The sequence below is a fragment of the Panthera tigris genome, chromosome B1, assembly GCF_018350195.1.
Source record: "Panthera tigris isolate Pti1 chromosome B1, P.tigris_Pti1_mat1.1, whole genome shotgun sequence".
Classification (NCBI taxonomy): domain Eukaryota; kingdom Metazoa; phylum Chordata; class Mammalia; order Carnivora; family Felidae; genus Panthera; species Panthera tigris.
The window spans coordinates 120781289-120805659 of NC_056663.1; the positions used below are offsets into that span (position 1 = coordinate 120781289).

Here is a 24371-nt window from a genome sequence, read left to right on the forward strand (position 1 = left end):
ATTTGGGAGACACCAGTGAGCAAAATATTATCCTTGACCTCAAGGATCTTACTTAGAAGATGGTAAGTGTTATAAGAAAGAGAAAATGCACAGCAGTGTAGGAAGGAGGGATCGCGAGTGCTGGAGAGGTGAAGAAAGGTGGGGACCATTTCACAGTACTGAAAAATGTGGTCAAGGTGAGCTTTCCTGAAAAGACTTAAGTAAATACAAGGAAGTAAGAAAACCAATATGTAGAGGAAGAGGGTCCTGGCAGATCTAGAACTTGAGGAGAGGCCCAGTGTGTTTACGAACCTCTAGAGTTAGTGAGGTATGGGGGCAGGGGATTTGCCAGGCAGATTGCCTAGGATTTGGAGGATTATTGCAAGGTCTTTGGCTTTTTCCATAAGAGAAATGGGGAAACATTGGGGGTTCTGAGCAAAGTAGTGACATGGTCTGACTCATATTTTATAAATATAAATCTGAGAGCTAAGAAAAGACTGTCAGATGAAGCAAAAATACTTTGGTAGTTTTCCAGGAGAGAGATGGTGTTGGCTTGGACCAGCATAGTCACTGGGTAGGTGGCATGAAGTCTCCAAATTCTGCATATATTTTGGAGGTGAAACCAATAGATATATTCCTGGTGATCCTGCATGTGGGATAGGTTATAAAAGATGAGGCAAAAATAGCTGTGAGATCTTTGGCCTGAACCACTGGAAGGAATGATTGTCAGATGGGAAGGCTAAAGATAAAATAGAAGTTCAAGTTTGGACACGTGGAATTTAAGATGTTTATTATTTGCTGAGTAAGCAGGTGGCTTTATGAATCTGGAGTTTAAGAATGAGGTCTGGAAATATAAGTCAGGGGACCATTAGCATTGATATTGTATTTAAGCCTTGAAATTGAATGAGATCATCAAAGAAATTAGCATAGTTAGAGAGGAGAACCACGGACTAAGCCCTGGGACCCTCCAAGATCAAGTCAGATAAAGGAGGAACCAGCCAAAGAGACCAAGAAGATTAGCCCATAAGCTATGCTCTACCGGAAGTCACATGAGGCAAAGGTGTTCAGGAGGAATGACTCATTGTGTCAAATGCTCAAAAGTTATTTTTTAAAATGAGACATGAATCCACCAAATTGCAATTTAAACACGTGTCCCAGTTATTTATAAATAATGGGAAACAATCATCAATTCAATTAAGTTTAACCCCTTAGGTACTTCTTTAAGCATAAAAAAGAAGGTGTTTAGAAAGAAGTAAAAAGAACTGTTTAGAAAATGTTTAGAAAGTTTAGAAAGTGTTTAGAAACATGAGCCTGGGTGGCTCAGTCGGTTAAGCGTGTGACTCTTGGTTTCGGCTTAGGTCATGATCTTACAGCTTAATGGTTTCAAGACATGCATCAGGCTCTGTGCTGGTGGTGTGGAGCCTGCTTGGGATTCTCTCTCTCTACCCCTCCCCCACTTGCACTGTCTCTGTCTCTCCCAAAATAAATAAATAAACTCAAAAAGAAATCTTAAATAAAGCATCTGGAAAGTTTAGAAAGTGTTTAGAAAGTGTTCAGAAAGAAGCAAAAAGAAGTGTTTAGAAAGAAGTGTAGGCAACATACAAGAAATAAAAAAAGAATATATAGCTGTATTTTCTTTCTCATATACAATGTTTTATCCTCAGCTGCCACTCACACTTTTCTCCCATTAATACCGATGTATCACATATACCCTCCTCTAAAAAGGCCATCAGGGACTCCTGCAGCCCCAGTCTCTCCTCAGAGGAGTTTGCGGCTCCCAGGAACAGGCCTGTTAGGCTCAGCCTAGGAGAGGCATGACATCAGCAAGAACACAGCAATGAATTTCAGAAAGCAGGTGGGGAACCTTGGTCAATTACACTTCCTGTAGTTAGAGTTTTCTAAGGCTCATTCTCACTGCCACCACAGGTACGCTGAGATATCAGTAAGGCCTTCTGTCTTTAAAACACCCAATGATTCATCAGGTAAAACAGAAGAAATATATTTGGCCCTTTACAGCAAGGGCCAAATATATGCCACAGTCTGATGCCAGTGGGGTAAATTTGGATGCACCTTGTTACAACAGACTTGGTTCTGAGGGTCTCTACCTCAAACAGCCTGTTCCAAGCATTGGCCTGAAGCTTGCAAACTGTATTTAAATTATGACAGAACATATCTGAAATTAAATAATCGTTACAATCACCAAAAGTCAGGGTCAAACAGTAAATCTATGTCATCTAAGAGCACTATATACTTCAGTTATTCCAGTTCCTGGCTAGAGAAAAGAAGCATCTAGAAACATGGAGGTACCCCTAAAGTCTATTGCATATATTTTTACACTAAGAATTTTTGAGAAAGTTAGACAAATTGACTTTGGGTGAAAGGTACAACTCTTTAGAGGCCTAATCACAATATAATAAAAAATATATTATTATAAAATAATATAATATAACAATATAGCATAATAATATATCGTGTATCATATTATATTATGATATTATAATAATATTATATATAATATAAATATATTAGTATCAAGTACTCTTCTAAGCAATTTAAATATAATTTTACTCATTAAACTTTTATAACACTATGATATAGAACTATTATAATCACCATTTGTACATGTGGAAACTCAAGCACAAAGAGGTTAAATGACCTGGGGTACCTGTGTGGTCAGTAGAGCATCTAATTCTTGATTTCAGCTCAGATCATGATCCTGGGGTCATGGAATCAAGCCCCCACTTCGGGCTCTGTGCTGAAAGCATGGAGCCTGCTTGAGATTCTCTCTCTCTCTCTCTCTCTCTCTCTCTCTCTGCCCCTCCCCAGCTTGCACTCTCACCCTCACTCTCAAAATAAAGAAACTTAAAAAGGGCGAGGGGGCACCTGGGTATCTCAGTTGGTTAAGCGTCAACTTCAGCCAAGGTCATGATCTCATGGTTCATGGGTTCGAGCCCCACATCTGGCTCTGCCTGACAGTGTGGAGTCTGCTTCAAATCCTGTCTCCCTCTCTCTCTGACTCTCCCCTGACCATGCTCTCTCTCTCTTTCAAAAATAAATAAACATTAAAAAAAAAAAAAGAGGTTAAGTGACTTACCCAACATTCTCCAGGAAACCAGTTCTATAGTCAGATTTGAACCCATGTACTCTGGCTTCAGAATCATGCTCTTAAATACTCCACTATACTTCTCTTGTACATCTTCTGCCAATGCTGCTTCAATAGTAATATAGGATAATAGAGTCTCAACAAAACCCACAGAGATTATCAGCTCTGAACACACCATGGATCCTTCTATCTTAGTCACAGAAAGAATTCCATTAGGCCCACAATTTATGAATTAAGCCAAGAATAACAATTTCATCAATATGAGCATTCTAATAGTCTATCTCAAACCTGTAAGTTAATTTCCATAAGTGGGTCATGACCAATATTGTAAATATTAAATAAAAGACAAGAGAAAACAAAACCCCAGAAGGCACTGCACATTACTAGAGGTAAAGAGTGTGTGTGTATGTGTGTGTGTGTGTAATTGTGTGTGTGTAGATGTACTGGTTTCAGAAATGATTTATTAACTGAACATTTCAGTTAAAAGAAAAACAAAAAATTTAAACTCTTTGCCCAAGGAGCCAATAAATTCTTCTTTCAAGAAGGGTTAACCTATGGATCATTAGCACTAAGAATTGGCACTGGACTATCAACATGTTTTAAATAGGAAAGTTCAGAGTTTTATATAAACCACATGGGTTATATTTAGAATTATGGCCATTTAGCTTATCTGTGAGAAGGTAGTAAGATAGGGGCACCTGTGTGTCTTTATTGGTTAAGCATCTGACTCTTGATTTTGGCTCAGGTCATGATCTCCGGGTTCGTGAGACTGAGCCCCACGTTGGGCTCTGTGCTGACAGTGCAAAGCCTGCTTGGGATTCTCTCTCTCTCTCTCTCTCCCTCTCCCTCTGCTCTCACTCTCTCTCTCAAAATAAACATTTTTTTTAAAAAGAGAGAAGGTAGTAAGATAAGATTTGGAGTCTTGAAAATTAAGCCTTGGGAATTCATTAATTCATCCCAGGTGAATTAATGCCATTGGTAATTTAATCAGCTATCTTGTTCTCTACCAACACAATCAAAAGAGCAACATTCTCACTAAAACACTTGACGCTGGAAAAAACAACTAAAAGTACCAAGGTTTCAGCTAGTTCCCAGTCTTTCATTTGGTACTGCTTTTTCTGCCTGTTTAGTGCACTAGTCTGACATTTTTCTTTGTTCTTATGGGCATATATCTAGCTTCCTCCCACAGATCCCTTGCATGGCAAGAACGGTACAGACTCGAAACATCATTCTTCCCCCACAGATGTCAAAAATGCATGAGCATGCAATGCGCGATGGACTGTGGGTGGCAAAGAAAGAAGGATCCAAGGCAGCCATAGGCGATATCAATTTCTTTGGTGCAATTATACATGGCACCAATACTCCTAAGGGGGCCATAATTATAAGAGATGCCTCTTGGTGCAGCCAAGCAGTCAGCCACATATCACTGCACACGCACTGTAGTTAGAGCTCCAGGTGGAGGATGGTGGGGGTTATGGCCTTCACACTGCCAGAACTTAAAACTTAGCAGCGAGACAAGCCAAGCAGGTGTGATAAAAAGAAATCCTTTTAAACTACATTCTTTGAAAAATAATTCTTTTCCAAAATCATTCAAAACGCAAACTGTGCTTTATCCAAAATTCACGAGGATAAATGCTTTAAGTTTACAAAGCACTTAGGTATTTATATTTCCTTGCAACTTGAGATCGGTGGGTTTTGAATAATGCAACTTTATTTATAATTTTTGTTTCAGTCCTTCTGATTGAAGGTTGCAGATGTTGACTTAAGTAAACACATTAATGAGAATAATAATAAGTTAAACTTAATATTTCCTTTGGAAGAAAAGAGCATGGACGGTGGCAGAAATGCAACCAAGCAGCAGTTATTCTAAAGAAGGCACATAAATGTAAACAACTACTGAGCTTCAAGGGTGCAAATGAAGGAATTTTCCTTGATATTTTCCCCAGACAATCCTTCTAATCAAAGCCTCAACTGCAATTTCTTCAACCACCAAGAAACACGATAAAATCTGAAGTCCTATGCATTTATGTCTATTTTAAGTACAGTGGGAAAAAAAAAAAAATCCGCCAAAGTTGTAATATCTGAAATGTGAGTACTGTTTTTGAATAGATTCACATCCCACAAGAATTTCATGAAGCAGGTGATAAAGGCGGCAGCTTAGGAAAAGAGACTTGCTCAAGCTTTCTTGGCCAGTTCTCGAAGACGTGATGCTGGCGCCCAGGTTTTGTGATTCCAAATTTAATCGTCTTTACAGGAAGAATAGATGAACTTATGATTAAGTGTACGGTTGTATGTATCTTATTATTCAACAATAAACCATTTTCACGGGTCTTCAGAAATGCAAACTGTTTACATCCACAAAGAAATTCAGTAAGAAGAACCAATACCCTCGTCTGACTGCATTTGTGATTTCCCTACAGTTAACAGTCTACGTCCAGAGACATTACCTTCTAATGCCAGTACATTACCCTCAATATCAATAACAACTCCAGGAAACATCTCCCAGTTTCAAGGTATGACTTCTATGTAATACGAGTGGAAGCTTGGTTACTTGATCTCTTCTCACCAAGAAAACCCTACAGTCTTTTTAAAAAAGCTTTATTGAGGTATAATCGAAATGCAAAACAAAACTGCAGGGACACAAGGAAACTTTGCAAGTGATAGATTTATCTATTACCTTGATATATCTATACACAGGTATATACCTTTGTCCAAACTCATCAAGTTGTATACATTAACTCCCTACCAAACTTGATGTACAAAACAGAGCCCTTTCAGAATGAGATAGTTTTTTTTTTTGTTTTTGTTTTTTTTTTTTTGGTTTGTTGTTGTTGTTGTTGTTTTCCGCTTGAAGCATCATACTTATAGATCACAGAGGCTTGCTTAAATGGGAGGAAAGGGTGGGTGGGGAAGGACTGGGAAGATTGGCATACATTAACCAAAGGTGATTTATTTTTTTTCTTTCTTAAAATAATAGGTACTGAGGATGCAAAAAATGCAAGCTCTTCTTCAGCCAGCCCCTCTTATTCCAGTGAGTAACGGACATATCTTCATTCGCGGCTATAAATACTCAGAATGTTTGAATGTGACTGATAAAGGAGAGGATTCAATTATAGACAGCCTTTATCAACTTTACTGAACCTGCAATCCCATTATAATTCTATCTAACTGCTGCTCGCTTAAGAATTTCCTACTATTGAGTCTGGTTTTTTTTTTTTTAATTTTTTAATGTGTTTATTTTTGAAAGAGTGAGACAGCATGAGTTGGGGAAGGGCAGAGAGAGAGGGAGACACAGAGTCTGAAGCAGGCTCCAGGCTCCGAGCTGTCAGCACAGAGCCTGAAGCAGGGCTCCAACCCACAAACCGTGAGATCATGACCTGAGCTGAAGTCAGATGCTCAACTGACTGAGCCACCAAGGTGCCCCTTGAGTCTGGTTTTAATGAGCACACCCTTGAGATTTTTTCCTTACTTTAGTGCTCAGCAATTACCACCTAGGGTCAAGGTGAATTGATGAGACTAGTCTCAGGTAAGCAAAAGTGCACAGGCAGAGGGGTCTATAAAAATGAATTGTTTATCTTCAGAGAACTCTACCTTAATGTTAAAAATGGCCTTTAAAGAAATGCCCCATTTTAGAAAAAACATATATATGTCATATAACACATGTGTATTCTAGGACTGAATAGAAAAAATCCATTAATTTCTCTAGAAATTAAGGATAAAGTGAATGTATATGAAACTGGATTAGAAAAGATTATCTAATTTTAGGTAAAGCCATTCTATTGAATAAGTCAGCATTACATTTACTGACGTGCTAATTCATGGCATCTTCATTTTGGGAGGCACCAATGAGCTCACTCAAGGTCTAATATGAAGCAAGCATTTAACCATAAAATTGGAAGTGTAAGCCATCCTACAAAAGAATTGGATAAATATAAGGAGTACATATGCAAGCAGCTAAGAATAACTAATTAAATAAGAGCTATAACCTCTGCATCTCTGGTTGTATCCTCATGACAGCTGTCTTGGGAAATGACTGTCAGAACATAAGGCAGGTGCTAAAAACAAAGCAAAACAGCAAGACTCTCCTCTTAAAAACTCACCCTAACTTACTGTCACAACACCTCTCCTTTAAATGCATGACCACATCCATATACATCCCTCTTGGACCATGTGTTCACTTTTAGAAATCGATTCTGCTTTCCACTTATATCCACTTATGCTATTTTATGCTGTTTCTAGTTTTAAGATATCATTATGGAAAGATATTTGTGATATTTTAGGATGCCAACATTATGACTAGAGCAGTTCCAGTACGGGAGATATAGATGATGAGAGACAGATAGATAGATAATAGATGATAGATTAGTAACCTTATTATACAGTAGTAAAGAATATAATGTGTGAATGTGGGTCACACTATAGTCTAGAGGACATCTCCAGTCTTCCATTTGCTTCACTTCTCCAGTGTCTAACTAAGGTGAGGAACCAGCTCCCTTAGGTTTACAATTTTATTTCAAAAGGCTGCAAGACTGACATCAAGTGGATATGTCAGAAATGACAACTAGAGCAAAACCTTTGAATCAGATAAATCTTCTTTGCCTAAAATATAAGATGTCTAATAGAGTGATGTTCGAAGAAGGAAGAATGCATGCATGCTTTTGCTCATTAAACTACTTACTGTTAAACTCAACAGCCACGCTAATTGACAATGTCTTCAATACGTTTTAGGTATTATTCTGCCAGTGGTTATTGCTTTGATTGTGGTGACCCTTTCAGCATTTATTCTTGTGGGTTTGTATCGAATGTGCTGGAAGACCGACCCAGGTAGGTGACAGGGTTTTGTCTCATTTTGTTTCCTGAAAGATGAATATATATTCAGTCTAAACTTGAATTTAAACTCTTGGGGGGAGAGGAGGATTGCTGAAAGAAAATGCCATGTTACTTGATCACAGAAATAGAAGAGAAGGGGCAGAGAAACCCATTGAACGCTGACGAATGTAAGGAGTGAGGATTTACTAGTGACAGATATAATCGGATATGAACAGATTATTTTTAATGAAATAACCCTAGTTTTGTGAGTGGTCAGGGGATTATGGTAGTAAAGGAGGCATAAAATGACATCCCTTATCTGTAGTGAAGATTTTTGTCCACTTCCACGTGACAAAAAATAAAGGTAAGTATTGCTAAGGATTTAGTTGAGGGGCCCACAATCTCTAGAGGAGCGTTCTGTGACTTATTCATGCCTGGGGGAGACATCTTCCTTTCGATGAAGGTGTGTTCCATGACTGTGTGTTCTGCTAATTGACTCATCTCCTCAAGACCGAACACAATGGCAATTTTTCGTGAGATTTAAGCGTGACGATTCTTTATTATCCTCCTTCATCTCTCCAATAACATTTAAGGTCCTTCCGCTTTTCTTTAAAATGGCACTGCTATTCTTAACGGTAGAGAACAAACTGAGGATTGCCGGAAGGGAGGTGAGTGGGTGAGTAGGAGGAGGAATGGCATAGATGGGTGACAGGCATTAAGGAGGGCACTTGTTGTGATGAGCACTGGATGTTGTATGCAAGTGATGAATCACTAAACTCTACTCCTGAAGTGAAAATAAATAAATAAATAGCACTGCTCTCTTTTATGTCGTCACTCTTTGTTTTTCTTTTTTTTTTTTCTTTTTGCTACTTCATCTTCTTTTCCCTCCTTTTAAATACTTCTGGTTTCCATAATTGCATTATATTTTTATTTTTTTAATTTTTTTTTATTTTAAAAGAGACAGATTTACAGAAAAGTCACAAAGATAGTTAAAGAGTTCCCCTACACTGCACACCCCATTTCCCTTATTATTAATATCTGACAGTAGTATTCTATATTTGCCACAATTAATGAACCAATCAATGCATTGTTATTAACTAAATCCTTACTTCATTCAGATTTCCTAGTCTTTTTTCAGTCTGTCTCTTGTCCCAGAAACTTGAGCTCTCTCGAACCCCTTTCAGTTCCCATGGCTCAGCAACCCCCTTTCTGTTGCCTTAAGCATAAACCTATCTTTCCATCCCAGACCTGAGCCCTGGTTGTCTAGTGGAGGGCCCTCATCCATGCTATTCCCTCTCCTAGAACACCTTGCTCACCACTTACCTTTTATGACATACCTGATCTGCAGTTTATCCATAAAGGCCTAGCTCAAACAGCCATTGAGTGTATCTTTCTATAACATGCCATCTCTTTAAGAGGAGTAGAGTGTTTTGTTACTTCTCCTTGCACAGAATTTTGCAATATTATTCATCACATTATCGTACAGTTACTTCTCTATGTGCCTGCATCCACTGCAGGGTGGGTCTTTGTTGGGGCTGCCATAACAAAAATACCACAGGTAGGGTGGTTTAAACAACAAACATTTCTCACAGTTCTAGAAGCTGAGAAGTCCGATCCAGGCATCCTCAGATTTGATGTCTGATGAGGGCACTCTCCCCGCTTTGTAGACAGCCACCCTTTTACCGTGTCTTCACATGGCAGAGGGGACAGGAGAGCTCTCTGGGATCTCTTTTATAAGGGCACAAATCCCCTTCATGAGGACTCCACCTTCCTGACCTAATGACCTTCCAAAAGCTCCACCTCCCAATACTATCCCATTGGGCATTAAGATTTAACAGATGAGTTTTAGGAGGACACAGACATTCAGTCTGTGACATCAGGCAAGCCCTCCAAGTCACAAACCACATATCGTTCACATTGCACTGTGTATAATACATAGCAGAGCCTTGCTTGTTGCTTGTTGACTTAAATTTTTAATTTTCAGTAAAATGGAACCTTCCCTTACCTCACTTCAATTCTAAATATTTTACTAACACAACGCTACCTAAGTCTCATATACTCTTAAAAAAGTAAACATCAATTATTTTTATAAGATATGCAAGCCACACTATTCTGGGTTTACCCCCTTGAACAATGTGCTCCCAGGACACTAGTGGACGCTGCTCCTGAGCCCAATCCCTGGCCATGTACCTCACGGAGAGTTCGGGGCCCAAGCGTGACAGTACGAGGCAAAGTTACGAAAAACAGTAGTGTTCATTATAGCTCTTATTGGAAAATAAGAAAAAAACAAAGAAATGCCTTTACCTTTAGGAGTTAGTGAATAAACTTCTTAATAATGTCTGAAATATGTTTCCTTAGTTTCCAGAGGGGAAATAGCAATTTTATAAATCAGTTTAATTTCTCTAAGTTTCTAAAACACCAATACTATTTTATATGGGAAATCGACTATCCAAGTTGAAGCCTGTGGGTGTTGAGTAGGATAGGTAAAAAATTAATGTGCTAAATCCATTTGTAAAAATACCCAGTACTGAAAGACTGCTTTGCATAAGAAGATTTGCAACTAAGTTATTTGAAAAGTTGACATTTTCTATTAAAGAAATGAATTGGATGAATTGGATCATTCAGGAAAAAAAATGTATAAAATACCTATAGCTATGGAGAGTTATTCTTTTTTTTTAACATTTATTTATTTTACAGAGAGAGAGAGAGAGACAGAGAGAGAGAGAGAGAGAGAGAGAGAGAGAGAGAGCATGAGCGGGGGAGGGGCAGAGAGAGAGAAGGAGACACAGAATCTGAAGCAGGCTGCAGGCTCTGAGCAAGCTGTCAGCACAGAGCCTGATGCGGGGCTTGAAACCACAAACTGTGAGATCATGACCTAAGCCAAAGTCGGATGCTCAACCGACTGAGCCACCCAGGGGCCCCTGGAGAGTTATTTTGAAAGCATATAATACTTTATAACCAAGTTCGGTAATTGTACAATCAGCAAAATCTATTTGGTTATTGTTAACTTTGCTTTCCGAACAGACTTTTACAGCATTGTTATTAAATTAGCACCATTAAACACCCACAGTTCAACTCTCTTCAAGTATGTGGGTTAGACTTCAAGTTCAGAAAATTTGTAAACATTCTCTGCTTTCTGGAAGACAACATGAATCAGAGATGTCGGTATAAAATTAAGCTTATCTGGATAATGTTAACAGTAGTCCGAGCTTTAACCTAAGTAAGAATAGCACCTATGCAGAAGGTAGTCTGTTCATTCTGCTAATGAACCTGTATTACAGTATTCTAAGGGGAAAAAAAGGCATAGAAAAAAATATCAACTCACTTTGAAGCAGGGCTATAAGCATCATGAGTGATATCATACATAACACTTAAAATAGGAATTTAAAAATGCTGTTAAAATCCTACTGATGGTGGGAACACAAAGTTAGACTGGTGAACAGCATATGGCGCCATGAATTATATCCTAGGGATTAAGAGTCATGATGGTGTATCTTAGCCAAGATGACAGAAATAGAAGTAGCCAAAATATTAGTGGAAATCAAACTCTTTATAAAACAATGATGGTCATTGCCAGGAGACTTAGAGTTAAAAGGCCCATCCCAATGACAAGGGCTACATTACACGTGAAAGGAATTCCAAGAGAAGAAAGCTGAGTAGCAATGAAATAAAACCACAGCACAGTCAGGAACAAAACAAGGGGGCCCTAGGCAATTACATTAAATAGTTTGCCTAATTTGCCACAAGGTTTGACCACCCAACATATCCTCCCTAAAGGCCAAGGCTTTGTGCAGAATGAATCATTCTGAATTCTCACTCTACACCCAAAATGTCTTCTACCAGACTGTGGTGCAGCAGCCAGGCAAAGCAAACAAAAGATTAGCTATAGTTAGTAGCCTCAGTGACATTTTGCAGGGCACTTTTGAGAGGCTGAATCAGTGGGCTCCAGATGCAATTAGAGGCAATGTCTACATCGTCGTTCGCCACAAATACGGTGGCTTGTGTCTCCAGAAAGAGCAATGTATAAAGGAGAGCCAAAAATCCAATTCTCTGGTATAAAAAGGTAATTGGATATTTTGAGGAAAATTTTTTTTCAGAGATACTAAAATAAACTGAAACATTTTCTGCTGTCTGTGGGATGTGTGACGATGGATAGTAGTTTCACATAGCAATATGAAACTATAAGATTAAAATTAGTCCAGAACTAAATTCAGGGGAGTTGTCCCATTTAGGGCTATTCCATGAATGTGTCAGCCATACCTGAGGAATAGTTGTAACCATATATGAGAAAAAGTCCAGTGGGGCAGCAGGGGAGATTTTTTAAAAGTTACAAAGTGGCTTTATAAAAATCTCTGCACAGAAAGTAGCTGGGGTCTGGGAGTGGGTGCTTTTATTTGGGGGGGCGGGGGGAGGTTATAGCCAGCTTCCCACAGCTGTAATAACAATTCTCTCCTCTTTTAGGCACACCAGAAAATGGAAATGACCAGTAAGTAGCCACATCATTTTTTTTCCAGAAGCTCTGACTCTACCATATCTGTATCTATATATCTACATGTAACATTAATCTTCTACTCACACTTTTTTTTGGTTTAGTTTTAAAACAAATTGTGCAAAAATCACTAGAAATAGAATTTGGCTATTTGTCAGAACTCTCTATCCAACAGACAGATTCCAACAACTAAAAGGGAAGATTTGTTCTTAAACTTGGATAAAGTAGTAAAATGGGAAATCCAAACGTGGAATGCAAAGAGAAAAGAATGCATAAAAATAGCCAGAAAGAAAAATCTCATAGAGATTTTTAAGATAGAGTTTTAAGATAGCTTTCCCAGTGAAAATTTCAGTATGTTCATCACAGTTAGGGAATAATCATGCTTATGCTTTGAGACAGCTCTGAGTGGCTTTATCCTAGCAGTCGATGGTTATTGTACTTTGACTTTATTAAAACAAAAAAGCAGTGCTTACCAATCCAGGCAACTGTTACAGTCAAGGTTCTCCAAAGAGACAAATTGTTTTAATGTCAAAAACAAATTTTGTAGTTAAGATTTTTGTTGTTGACCTGAATTTGTAGGTTGCCTTTATGGAGCTGTTGACCTGAATTTGTAGGTTGCCTTTATGGAGTTGTGTACTTTAAAAATAACATCCCTGGGGCGCCTGGGTGGCTCAGTCGGTTAAGCATCCGACTTTGGCTCACGTCACGATCTCGCGGTCCGTGAGTTCGAGTCCCGCGTTGGGCTCTGTGCTGACTGCTCAGAGCCTGGAGCCTGTTTCCGATTCTGTGTCTCCCTCTCTCTCTGACCCTCCCCCGTTCATGCTCTGTCTCTCTCTGTCTCAAAAATAAATAAATGTTAAAAAAAAAGTTAAAAAAAAATAACATCCCTAGATCACCTACCTTTCTTTATTAGAAACAGAGTCTCTTGAGATGTTCAAGTAAAGGAATCTGGGTTTAAAACTGTTTCAAATCTGAGAAAGGATTGAGTGGACACTCTTGGTTAGAATAGACAGTTCAGCTGCTATAGTGCGGTAGACAGGGCCTCGTGAAAAGGGATATCCCCAGAACTCAACATTAGCCCAAAAGGTTTGGAAACATTCCTATGCCTTCCTTCAGGCACCAGAGACCTTTGTGATATGGACCTTGTGTCAAGTGTTTCATGTGATCTGTTTCTGTTTTATCTGATTATGATTGCTTAATGGTGTGACAGAGATTGATTGGCTTTATTTTAGAGGCAAAAAGTGCTATAAAAGTATACGTCTGTCTGTATGTAAAAAGACACAGGTTTTCCCATAGAAACACGTATATATATATATATATATATATACACATATACACATATATATATATATACATATATATATGTGTATATATATGTATATACATGTGCTTTTGTGTCTTCTTCATTCTGTTTATATCATGTATACTTTCTTTCACAGAGACATACAATGCTAATTACTGCAGTATATATATACATATATATACACATATATGCAGTATATATATACATATATGCAGTATATATACATATGCAGTATATATATACATATATATACACATATGTATATATACATATATATATGTATACATATATATGTATACACATATATATACACATACATATGTGTATATATATATGTGTGCTTACATATATACATATATATATGTATATATATACATATATATGTGAGTGTATACATATATACATATATGTATATATATATATATATATATACACACACACATATATGTGTATATATATATGTGTGTGCTTTTGTGTCTTCTTCATTCTGTTTATATCATGTATACTTTCTTTCACAGAGACATACAATGTTAATTACTGCGGTATATATATACATATATATATATACATATATGACGTATATATATACATATATGCAGTATATATATACATATATATGTATATGTATATATATGTACATATATGCAGTATATATATACATCTGCAGTATATATATACATATATATACATATATGTATATATATACATATATATGTGTATATATATATACACACATATATATATATATATTGTATTCTCCTAATTGTATTGTATTCTCCTAATACATATATAATACATATATGTATATATATGTGTATATATATATATATATATATGTGCTTTTGTGTCTTCTTCATTCTGTTTATATCATGTATACTTTCTTTCACAGAGACATACAATGCTAATTACTGCAGTGTTCACTTATGTTTTCTGTTCCAAATAGACCTCAATCCGATAAAGAGAGTGTGAAGCTTCTCACTGTTAAGACAATTTCTCATGAGTCTGGTAAGTATCCAGATTGTCGATTAGCTGAAAATGGTTATTTCAAATTTTTTTAACATGTATTCTTTTTTGAGAGACAGAGAGAGACAGAGCGTGAGTGGGGGACGGGCAGAGAGAGGGAGGTACAGAATCCGAAGCAGGCTCCAGGCTCTGAGCTGTCAGCACAGAGCCCAACGCAGGGCTTGAACCCATGAACCGTGAGATCATGACCTGAGCCGAAGTCAGACGCTTAACCGACTGAGCCACTCAGGTGCCCCTGAAAATGGTTATTTCAAAATTGAACTTGGATTTTGTTCATGTGAAGCACAATCAAAAAGCATAATTTATTTGGAAATAATTAGTAACTCCCCCAAAATACAAAATTCTCCTATTGGGGAAAGATTAGTCCTAGAAATATTATTTTTGGTAAGATTATTGGACTATGGTACTTTTAGAGGTTGCTTTTTATGATATGTATATGTGTTCTAAAGAAGGGGTGGGGACTTGAGGCATTTTCTATTCTGTAGCAGTAGCAGAAAGAACATTAAATGCACTACCCGGTCTTTTATTATTGCTGTTGTTTTATTTTTGCTAAGGGCTATCTATAGTCAGCTAGAACCAGGACTCATCAGTTAAAAATATAAATCCTATTTTGTATCATTTCATATAATTTTAATTGGGTTTCTCAATGAGGAGAAAACATAATCTCCTGTTAGTAACATTTAAATGTCTTTTTTCCAATTTCCTAGGTTTTTTAATTAGATTTGAAATGTGTAAGTTCTTCAAAATATAGATTGTGATTTATATTAATTATATTTGCATCAAGAGTAATGAAAAATGAAAATCAATAGCTTTTAAGAAATGAAGAATTACAGATTTTTTTCTTGTTTTGGGTAGACCAAATATTTAAAACATCAGTATTACAAACCAGCCATATGAATAATAGGGGCACCTGGGTGGCTCAGTTGGTTGAGCATCCGACTCTTGATTTGGGCTCAGGTCATGATCCCAGGACCATGGGATCGAGCCCTCCATCAGGCTCCATGCAGAGCTTGGGATTCTTTCTTTCTTCCTCTGCCCCTCATTCTCTCTCTCTCTCTCTCTCTCTCTCTCTCTCTCTCTCTTTCCCTCTAAAATACAAAATAAAAAAAATAAAAGATAATTATTCACTCAACAAAACAATCCATGTGGATCTAATTTAAATATCAAGTTAAATGAATACACTTACAATATGCAGTCCCCCCGTTTCACCTGTACAAAATAGTCACAGAATACAGATGGTATGCAACATGAGAGCTTTAGAATGACCGGCTCCATTTTACATATGCAGCAAAAAACAATTTTGGCAAACAAAAAGCAGCCAATATTGTCCCAATTCAAGAGCAAGATATCAAAGGCTGAATGTGGTCCCAACTTCAGGTAGGAAGTTCTAACTAGAACAAACTACACTAGGCAGACAGAAGACTTGAAAACTGAGGAAGGGTACCCAGAATCTGCAGACATGCCCAGACCCCTCATGTGAGTCATTTGCGCTTATGAGAGACCTTCTTCATTCTTGCATCTAGTCTACTCTTCGATGTACACATTTCCTTTATTCCCACTGTGTTCTCTTGGAGGTAACCATCTGAATGGGCAAAGGAATAAAGTTCATTCATAGAATAATTGGAAACCACTTACAGTTTTCCGCTGGTTGTTCCCCAGCCTCAACTAAATTGCTATGCCTATTCTACCAGGTCAGGGAAGACCAGCCTACATGTGAACTAGTCTTAAATAAGGATCTTAAATGGTGATCACACCATTTGCCAAGAAAAGTGCTCAGAACCTGCCTGTGTCTAGACAAGCATCACAATAATTTCATGCACTCTCCTTAATCCCTTGGGGATTTAACAAAACACTCTGCAGCCTTGGGGCTCTCTGAGCTGTGGGTTAGCAGGCTAATAAGCATTTGGAAGAAGCCTCCATGTAGAGCCCCTGTGGCTATCCTTGTGAGGAGAGGGCTGGGATCAGGACCACCTGCTCTACTACCCCCCATTTCTATCAGGGAAATGACAACTGACACCAGAATTGAGGATTGAGGATTGGAAAACTCCAGAGAAGCTTGCGTTTCTTGGTTGCAAATTTAATACGTGATTCTTCTTTAAGGTCCAAGGAAAATTCGACATAAACTGATATCTCCCACTCACATTGTCACAAGGGTAATTAATCAGTGAAATAGACTATGGTGAGGTAGTTAGGAAGACCCTTAATTCTCCAAGATTCCTTTTCATCATGAGCAAATTTTTAGGTCACAGGTTTAAGGAGGAAGTATTACCATGGAAATAATAAAATCTATTCTCTGGTTCCTTTGTTTCTGCCAACCTTAATTTAAGAATCATACCTCTTTTAATGAAGTAACCTCTCAATGGTCAGCCCATCCTGATTTTCATGGGAAATATTTGGTGATAGGGAAAAACTAAAATTGCGCATTCAGAGTCTGTTTCAATAGCCTAGAATTAATAATCTAAAACACAATGATCTCCAAATGCTGTTTGTACTACCACAATTTTTATCAGTCTGGCCCCTGAAACACTCATCAACAAATCTCTGTTCACTCTCTTTTAAATTCAAATATGTTTTTTTAACAAAACTATGCTCACAATACTCAACAGAAGTTACATTGTTATAATTATTTTTACCCAAATATCTTTTGCCCAACAGTAACACTTTTCCTCAAAGGTAACTAGAATAAAACCTAAAATGGTTAGGTTTGGTACAAATGCACACCTTTAGCCAAATTTTCCACTATCTCCTATATAAAAGTTTTAATAAATTTGAAAAATACAGAAAATAATTTGATAGAACGAATATCTGACTACCCACCACTCAGAATTGCTGACTGTTACATTTCATGTTATTTGCTCTGTGGCCTAAGAAATACAGTGTTAATGTGCCTAAGTGGTAACAAAATGAAATTTGAGCTTCAATGGCCATAAGAACTCATTGGATTAGTCAGTACTTTAATTTATAAACTCTGGTATTATATCTCAGAATAAACCGTGCCATTTTAGAGGTCAATAAATCATGTTTCCAAGGAAACAAAGCTCTGTAGCAACCCATCTTCAGGGGAAATGCCAGTGAATACTAAAGTGCCTGGGTTTCCAGAAGCCTCCATGAGCCATAGTTATTGTTCTGGTCATTTTCTCCTAATAAGACAGTTCCTTGCTCCAAAGCCTCCTCTGATTAGGCCATGTTGTTTATCCATCCACACCTCTTGCTTTCTTTAAATATGTACTCTCTCAAGTAGGTTCTTCTGCTGAAAAGGTAACCCGTAAATGTTTGCAATTTGATTATTTAAATTAGGAGTTTTCTTCAATGTAAAAGAAAAAGTCTGCTAGAGTACAACAAGAATCTGCTTTCAGAAAGAAATGAGCACCAAATATAGCAGATCAGGCAACCCTTTATGAGAACATACAAGATCCCACTCAGCTTTAGTAAGAAATCTGGCCAAGTTAAACATTACCATGATTGACTGCAAAATATACATATGTGCCATAATGCATTTTAAATACGATTGCTACTTATATCACATCTCAGAAAGTTAATATACATTGCCTTTTTTTAATATTAAAGACTGTAAGAATTATGAAGAAAATTCCTTAAAGAATATATGACTTCCCAGAAGAAAGAAAGCATAGTGTCTTTGAATTTCATTTTAAAGTACTACTTGAGGGATGCTTGGGTGGATCAGTTGGTTAAATGTCTGACTCTTGATTTCAGCTCAGGTCACGATCTCACAGTTCATGAGATCGAGCCCCACCTCAGGCTCTGCACTGACAGCACAGACTGCTTGTTCTGTTCTCTCTCGCTCGCTCTCAAAATAAATAAATAAATGTAAAAAAATAAAGCACTACTTGACATTGAACCATTTGGAAGAAGAAAAAGCAGATCTTAACTCATAATTTTCCTCTGCTTAGAAAACTGCTAGGTTTGTATTATCTAAGATGAAGTTCACTTTGGCATGTTTACAAGGCATTTCGTGATGCACCAGACTTCCTCTTGCTTAGTTTGTGAACCACGTACTAACTCATATTCTCCAGGCACTATTCATCTCCCATCCCTGTCTTCCTTGCTGAACTCAAGCTCTTTTGAAGGAGGAGATGGTGTCTTGCTCCCTTTTGTCAACCCTTCTCTCTCCCACCCCCTGCCACTTCCCCATTACGGTAATGACACATTATGAGTATATTGTTAGTATACTAACACTAATTAGTATATTATGGTAATTACTCCTTAAGTGTGCAGTCATTTTTTTTGCTTATTTATTTTTACAAATGAAAGAAAGAAAGAAGAAAGAAAGAAAGAAAGAAAGAAAGAAAGAAAGAAAGTGTGAAGATGAGGAAAAAGATGAACGGATTTAGAAAGGCATACATCGATTCAGCTTCTGTCTTAGCCCTTCAATATCTGCCCATACCCTGCATTTCCATCAAGCCTCCCTTGACTGTCCTAGGTGTACATGGTCTTTTCCTCTTCCAAACTTGTTTTTTTTCATTTGGCAAATCAATATGCATCACTGCCTTGAAATACCTCTTCATGGCTTAAACTTCCATTTTATTTATTTTTTATTAATTTTTGTTAATGTTTATTCATACTTAAGAGAGAGAGAGGGTGAGCATGAGTGGGGGAGCACCAGAGAGATATGGAGACAGAATCCGAAGCAGGCTCCAGGCTCTGAGCTGTCAGCACAGACCCCAACACAGGGCTCGAACTCACAAGCTGTGAGCTCATGACCTGAGCCGAAGTCAGACACTTAACTGACTGAGCCACCCAAGAACCCCTTAAACTTCCATTTTAATATTTGACCACATTTTGCATAATGGAGAATAGAGAAAACTAGAGAATAGAAAAGAATTAAAAAGGTCTCATGAAACGCAACACAATACAATCATTAATGGCTTGGTGTATCTCTTTCCAGCTGTTTCTTTTGTAGGTGCGTGTTTCATTTGCTTTTACCAAAGACATTATTATAACCTACTGGATTCATATTGTAACTGAATCTTTCTCGTATTTTCTATTCCCAGTTAGACAGAACTTGGAGGGAGATATTAAGAATTGGAATGATTTTCGGGGCACCTAGGTGGCTCAGTCAGGTGAGGGTCCGACTTTGCCTCAGGTCATGATCTCGCGATTCGTGGGTACGAGCCCCGCATCGGGCTCTGTGCTGACAGCTCAGAGCCTGGATCCTGCTTCGGATTCTGTGTCTCCCTCTCTCTCTGGCCCTCCCCCACTCACACTTTCTCTCTCTCTCTCTCTCTGTCTCTCTCTCTGTTGCTCAAAAATAAATGTAAAAAAACAAATTAAAAAAAGAATTGGAATGATTTTCATAAGCTTCGCCTGACATGACTCTGACAAACAGTAGGGGTTCAATAATTTTTTTATTTTGTTCACTTCTCATTCCTGGACTTCATAGTCACGGATTCCAGGAGGTGCTGTGCTTTTTGCAAAATAACAATAGTGAGCACAGAGTTGTGCTGGAAAGCGGCTAGGAGGGCTGTCGCTCTGTGCCCGGGATTTCTCAGAGCATGGCACCTAAGGGGTTCTTGAAAGGGAGTCCCGGGTTGTTCTCCTCGTTGGTCTCTGGCACCATTTAGTACCACCATGATAGTGCTGGTGACAGGTGACATTAACGGAGTTCCCAGAAGACAGGTTTCTAAAAGACAGATAAAAGTTGGAGCAAAACAATGACATTTATTCTCAAAGCTGGAGACTTTGACCCATACCGCTTTTATATAGTGTGACTGATGTTGATACTTGAATCTGCCTGAAAGATGCAGGTAGCGTGCAGTGTGTTGATCATGAATGAATTCAGGGGCATGTAAAAGCACTTGGGATCCTCTGCTTTCCATTATCCTAGGTCAATAATTATATTTATATTTATATTTATATTTGTATTTATATTTATGTTTATATGTATTTATATTTATTTATATTTATATTTATATTGGGTGACGGAATAACACTGTTATTTTGACTAAAGCCCCCTCTACTGCTCTGTATATCACCAAAGGGTTTATGTTGGCTTCCAAATTCCTTTTCACAAAACTCTTACCCAACTCTTTAAACAGAGGACCCTAGAATGTCTTCCTGATAAAATGGCAGTTTAAATATATAATACAGGGGCGCCTGGGTGGCTCAGTCGGTTGAGCGCCCGACTTCAGCTCAGGTCACGATCTCCCGATCTTGCGGTCTGTGAGTTCGAGCCCCGCGTCGGGCTCTGGGCTGATGGCTCAGAGCCTGGAGCATGCTTCCAATTCTGTGTCTCCCTCTCTCTCTGCTCCTCCCCCGTTCATGCTCTGTCTCTGTCTCTGTCTCAAAAAAATAAATAAACGTTAAAAAAAAATTAAATATATAATACAGTTTTGCTTAGGCTCAAGGAACAAGCAAAAAACTATAACTCATTCCCGAGAGTGCCTCTCTTATTATCACTTCCTGACTCACAACCCCTGCTCCCAGAGAATTAGTTGAGCATTGCTCCTTTAGGGTGGAAACAGACGATGGTGGAACAAAGCTCGTAAATCTTGGTGAACAATTTCCAGGCGATACCAAGAGGCAGATTGTGGCTCTAATGACATTCTTGCTGGGAAATTGGACTTTCCTTGAAAAATAAAAAACAAGCCAAGAAACCTTATTTTCATCCCTATTCACTCTCTGAGCTTAGGGATCAAAACATTTCTTTTGTTTGTAGGTGAGCACTCTGCACAAGGAAAAACTAAGAACTGACAGCTTGACGAATCCTCTCCACACCTGGGCAATAAATATGTAAGTTTTTTTAATTTTATTCAGTGAGATGCTCATTAATATCTGCTTTGTTAGAGTGCTGTAGCTTAGATTATCTCGAAAGATTTTTACAAGCTGAAAAGTTAATGGATTGTGTCGGGGAGACCATCATTATCTATTTGTCTAAAAACAAACTCTAAGAAGATTGGCCAGAGAACTGCATATATTGGGGGCTGTAGAAGATTCTTCCAGTTGCCTTGCCTGCTACAATTCACTCTGCCTATTGGCAATGTTTTCATGTAAATGCACTTTGCCTTTACCTCGGTCAGAATATGCACACTAACAGTGGCAGTTAGACAGGGTTCTATTGTTAACAGAGACTCAAAGGACCCAGAATGGCAATGCTTACAAATTTTCAGTTTATTGCAAGAAAAAGATGTGATACAGCAGCTGTGCTAACGTAAGGAGATGCATCCCAGCCAAAGACTGGCGGAGGGCAAGGGGTTCAGAGGAGGGAGGTAGGAGGTCCATTTGTCCTCCCTCTGTAAAGACTGCACCGGGACATCCTTTCCCTGTGGGTGCAGGAACCATGGGTGTGTATACAAAGCACCTCAAGCAAGGTGATCCAAAAAGGTAGTCTCAGCTGGGGTTTCTGGTATGCAGTGGGTCACAAAGGCATAGTGTTGCTAAATAACTAGCTGAGACACAGAGCCCGCCAGTGTCTCTATGAGAACAGATGCAAATGAGCAATCTCATTGCAGCAGTTGTGAATCAATAAATAATTGAAACCTCTCAAAACTATGGTTACGAGTGACATTGTTACTCTGTATGTTCTGTGCTTTGACCGGGAGTCCGTGCAATGCACATACATTTCCTCTTTCAGTAAAACAGCTCAGGCCAGTTTCTTGCCTGCTAGAATCAACCCTCTTGGTTTAGCATGGGATTGTCTTTTGCTTTCCTAGAATTGAGTAAGAAGATTTTCTTCCTATTTTAGTTTAGTTTTCACAAGATGCATTGATTAAGTGCCCTCACAATTAGCGTTTGATGCTTTTTAGAACCTGCAGAAGAATTTACCCTTCAGCAACTAACAGTAAAAAAGCAAAAGAACAAACAAATACGCATATGCCCAGAATTGACCTGACCACGATGGTAGGCACTCTGGGTGGTGTCCAGAGGAAGGGATATTATTTTCGTGTCCACTACCTATGTCTACTACCCAGCTAGTAATAGCGCTGTCACGGACACTCAGAGAGCACTTGTAGAATAAATGATGCTTGCCACATTTCTCCAGCCAGTAGCAGGAGATGGAGACAGAGGACTGCCATCCAGATGTGAACACCAGTGTCAGATTCTATCCCTTTCTAGCCAGCAAGGGTGGATTAGAAAGAGAAGAATCTGAGATTCTGCCTATCCTTTCGCGATGGACATTTTTAGATGCAAAGTTGGAGAAGCTGAGAAATTTAAGAAGTTTGTGGAGGCAGGTGGTCCAAACCTATCTAGTACATGGAAAACTTCCTCTCATGCCTGCTAGGGTTCCTTTGCAACCTTGTGGCTAGTCAAAAGATGCTTTCTAAATTATCAAAATGCTCAACTCTTAGTGACCAACTGTCCAATTTGGCAGAAGACAAAGTCTTCTTTTCAGTTGGAAAGAAAAGGTATACAGAAGTGAGGGATAGTGGTGACCCAAACAAGCTCAACAAAATAAACTTTTGTCCAGTTCTGATTCCTTTCCATTTTTTATACTTTAAAAAATATTCCTAGCCTTTAATTTCGTGTCTTTAAATTCTCAGAAATAAGTAGCTTTTGTCTCTCGTCTCTGTAATTTTGGAATTACATAACCATGTTCTGAAGAGTAAAGATCAGAACAGGAAGAAACAAGTTTGACACATCAATTCGACTATTTGTCTAACTTTTTTTCAGTCTATTTCTCTTGGCAATCGTTGTACTTTGAACGCAGTAACCAGTGAGCAATGACTTTCTAGATTATCAATTAGAAATCAGATATCAACTCAAGAGATTCAGAATAAATAGGAATGTAGTCATCAGAACCAGAAGCTTTGGGAAAAGAAGTGGGGAATTTTGGAACTGTGGAGGAGTAGCAAAGTTCACAATGTTAAAATCTTTCGTCTCAAAATCGAATTCTGGATAAACTTAATGTTTGCTGCTTCATATATCAATCCTCTGTTTTGTGCAGAGCATTATATTTAATGTGATTTGGCAGGGCAGAGAAGAATTCCAAAATACTTATAACTTATGATTCTTGCCCTCTCCAAGTTTGCCTAGTGGTAACATTAAATCACATACAAGAAATAAGATAATAATTAGAGAAAAAAAATTAAAAGCTGTGTGAGCGTGATTGACACTGATTCAACAATTCAAACAGATTTTAAAATCTCGGAGGTTTTATACCAACAAGAGGAAAATTGGTAAGGGCTCCAGTAAAATATTATCCTTTCACTGCAGATGGATTGCTCCATTTAGGGATCATAACTTTTTAAGAGTAAGAAAAGGATCACATCAGCTTAAACTTTCCCTATATAAATCACTTTGGTCCCATCTATTACCTGGTACCACCTTCAAAATAGCTATTAATGTGGAAATAATTTCTGTTAAATTTTGAAGGCCACCAGAATCAAAGATTAGAAACATATTAATGGTATGCAATTCTAGATATATGTGGGCTCATTTATAATGTAAATGTGCTCTGTTATCTTCTTCTGAGATTAATTCTCTTACAACAGGGAGTGGTAAGGATGACATAGCTAGAGGAATGGGTTTGCTGTCACAAAGAACTTCTGCTAAGCCCAAAATTTCTATGCAAAAACGTGGAACAGGCAAAGTACATTCTTTTGTTATTGATGCCAACAAACGGTCTGAGCAAATTGGTCAATAATGAGCATGGAGGTGGGGACATTAGCTAGTAATGTCTTTATGGGGAAATATGTATAAAAAGAACT

The 24371-nt window shown here is 38.1% G+C and overlaps 1 protein-coding gene across 2 annotated transcripts in view; it reads left to right on the forward strand.

The window, feature by feature from the left end:
• Positions 1-24371, forward strand: part of EMCN (endomucin) — a 103606-nt gene that overhangs the window by 74001 nt on the left and 5234 nt on the right. For both annotated transcript variants that reach the window (XM_042984129.1, XM_042984128.1), the window contains exons 6-11: positions 5503-5595; positions 6060-6113; positions 7811-7906; positions 12353-12377; positions 14627-14688; positions 21383-21456. In XM_042984129.1, coding sequence (XP_042840063.1) covers positions 5503-5595; positions 6060-6113; positions 7811-7906; positions 12353-12377; positions 14627-14688; positions 21383-21417 — 365 coding nt within the window. In that variant the 3' untranslated portion in view covers positions 21418-21456. The remainder of the gene's footprint in view (positions 1-5502; positions 5596-6059; positions 6114-7810; positions 7907-12352; positions 12378-14626; positions 14689-21382; positions 21457-24371) is intronic.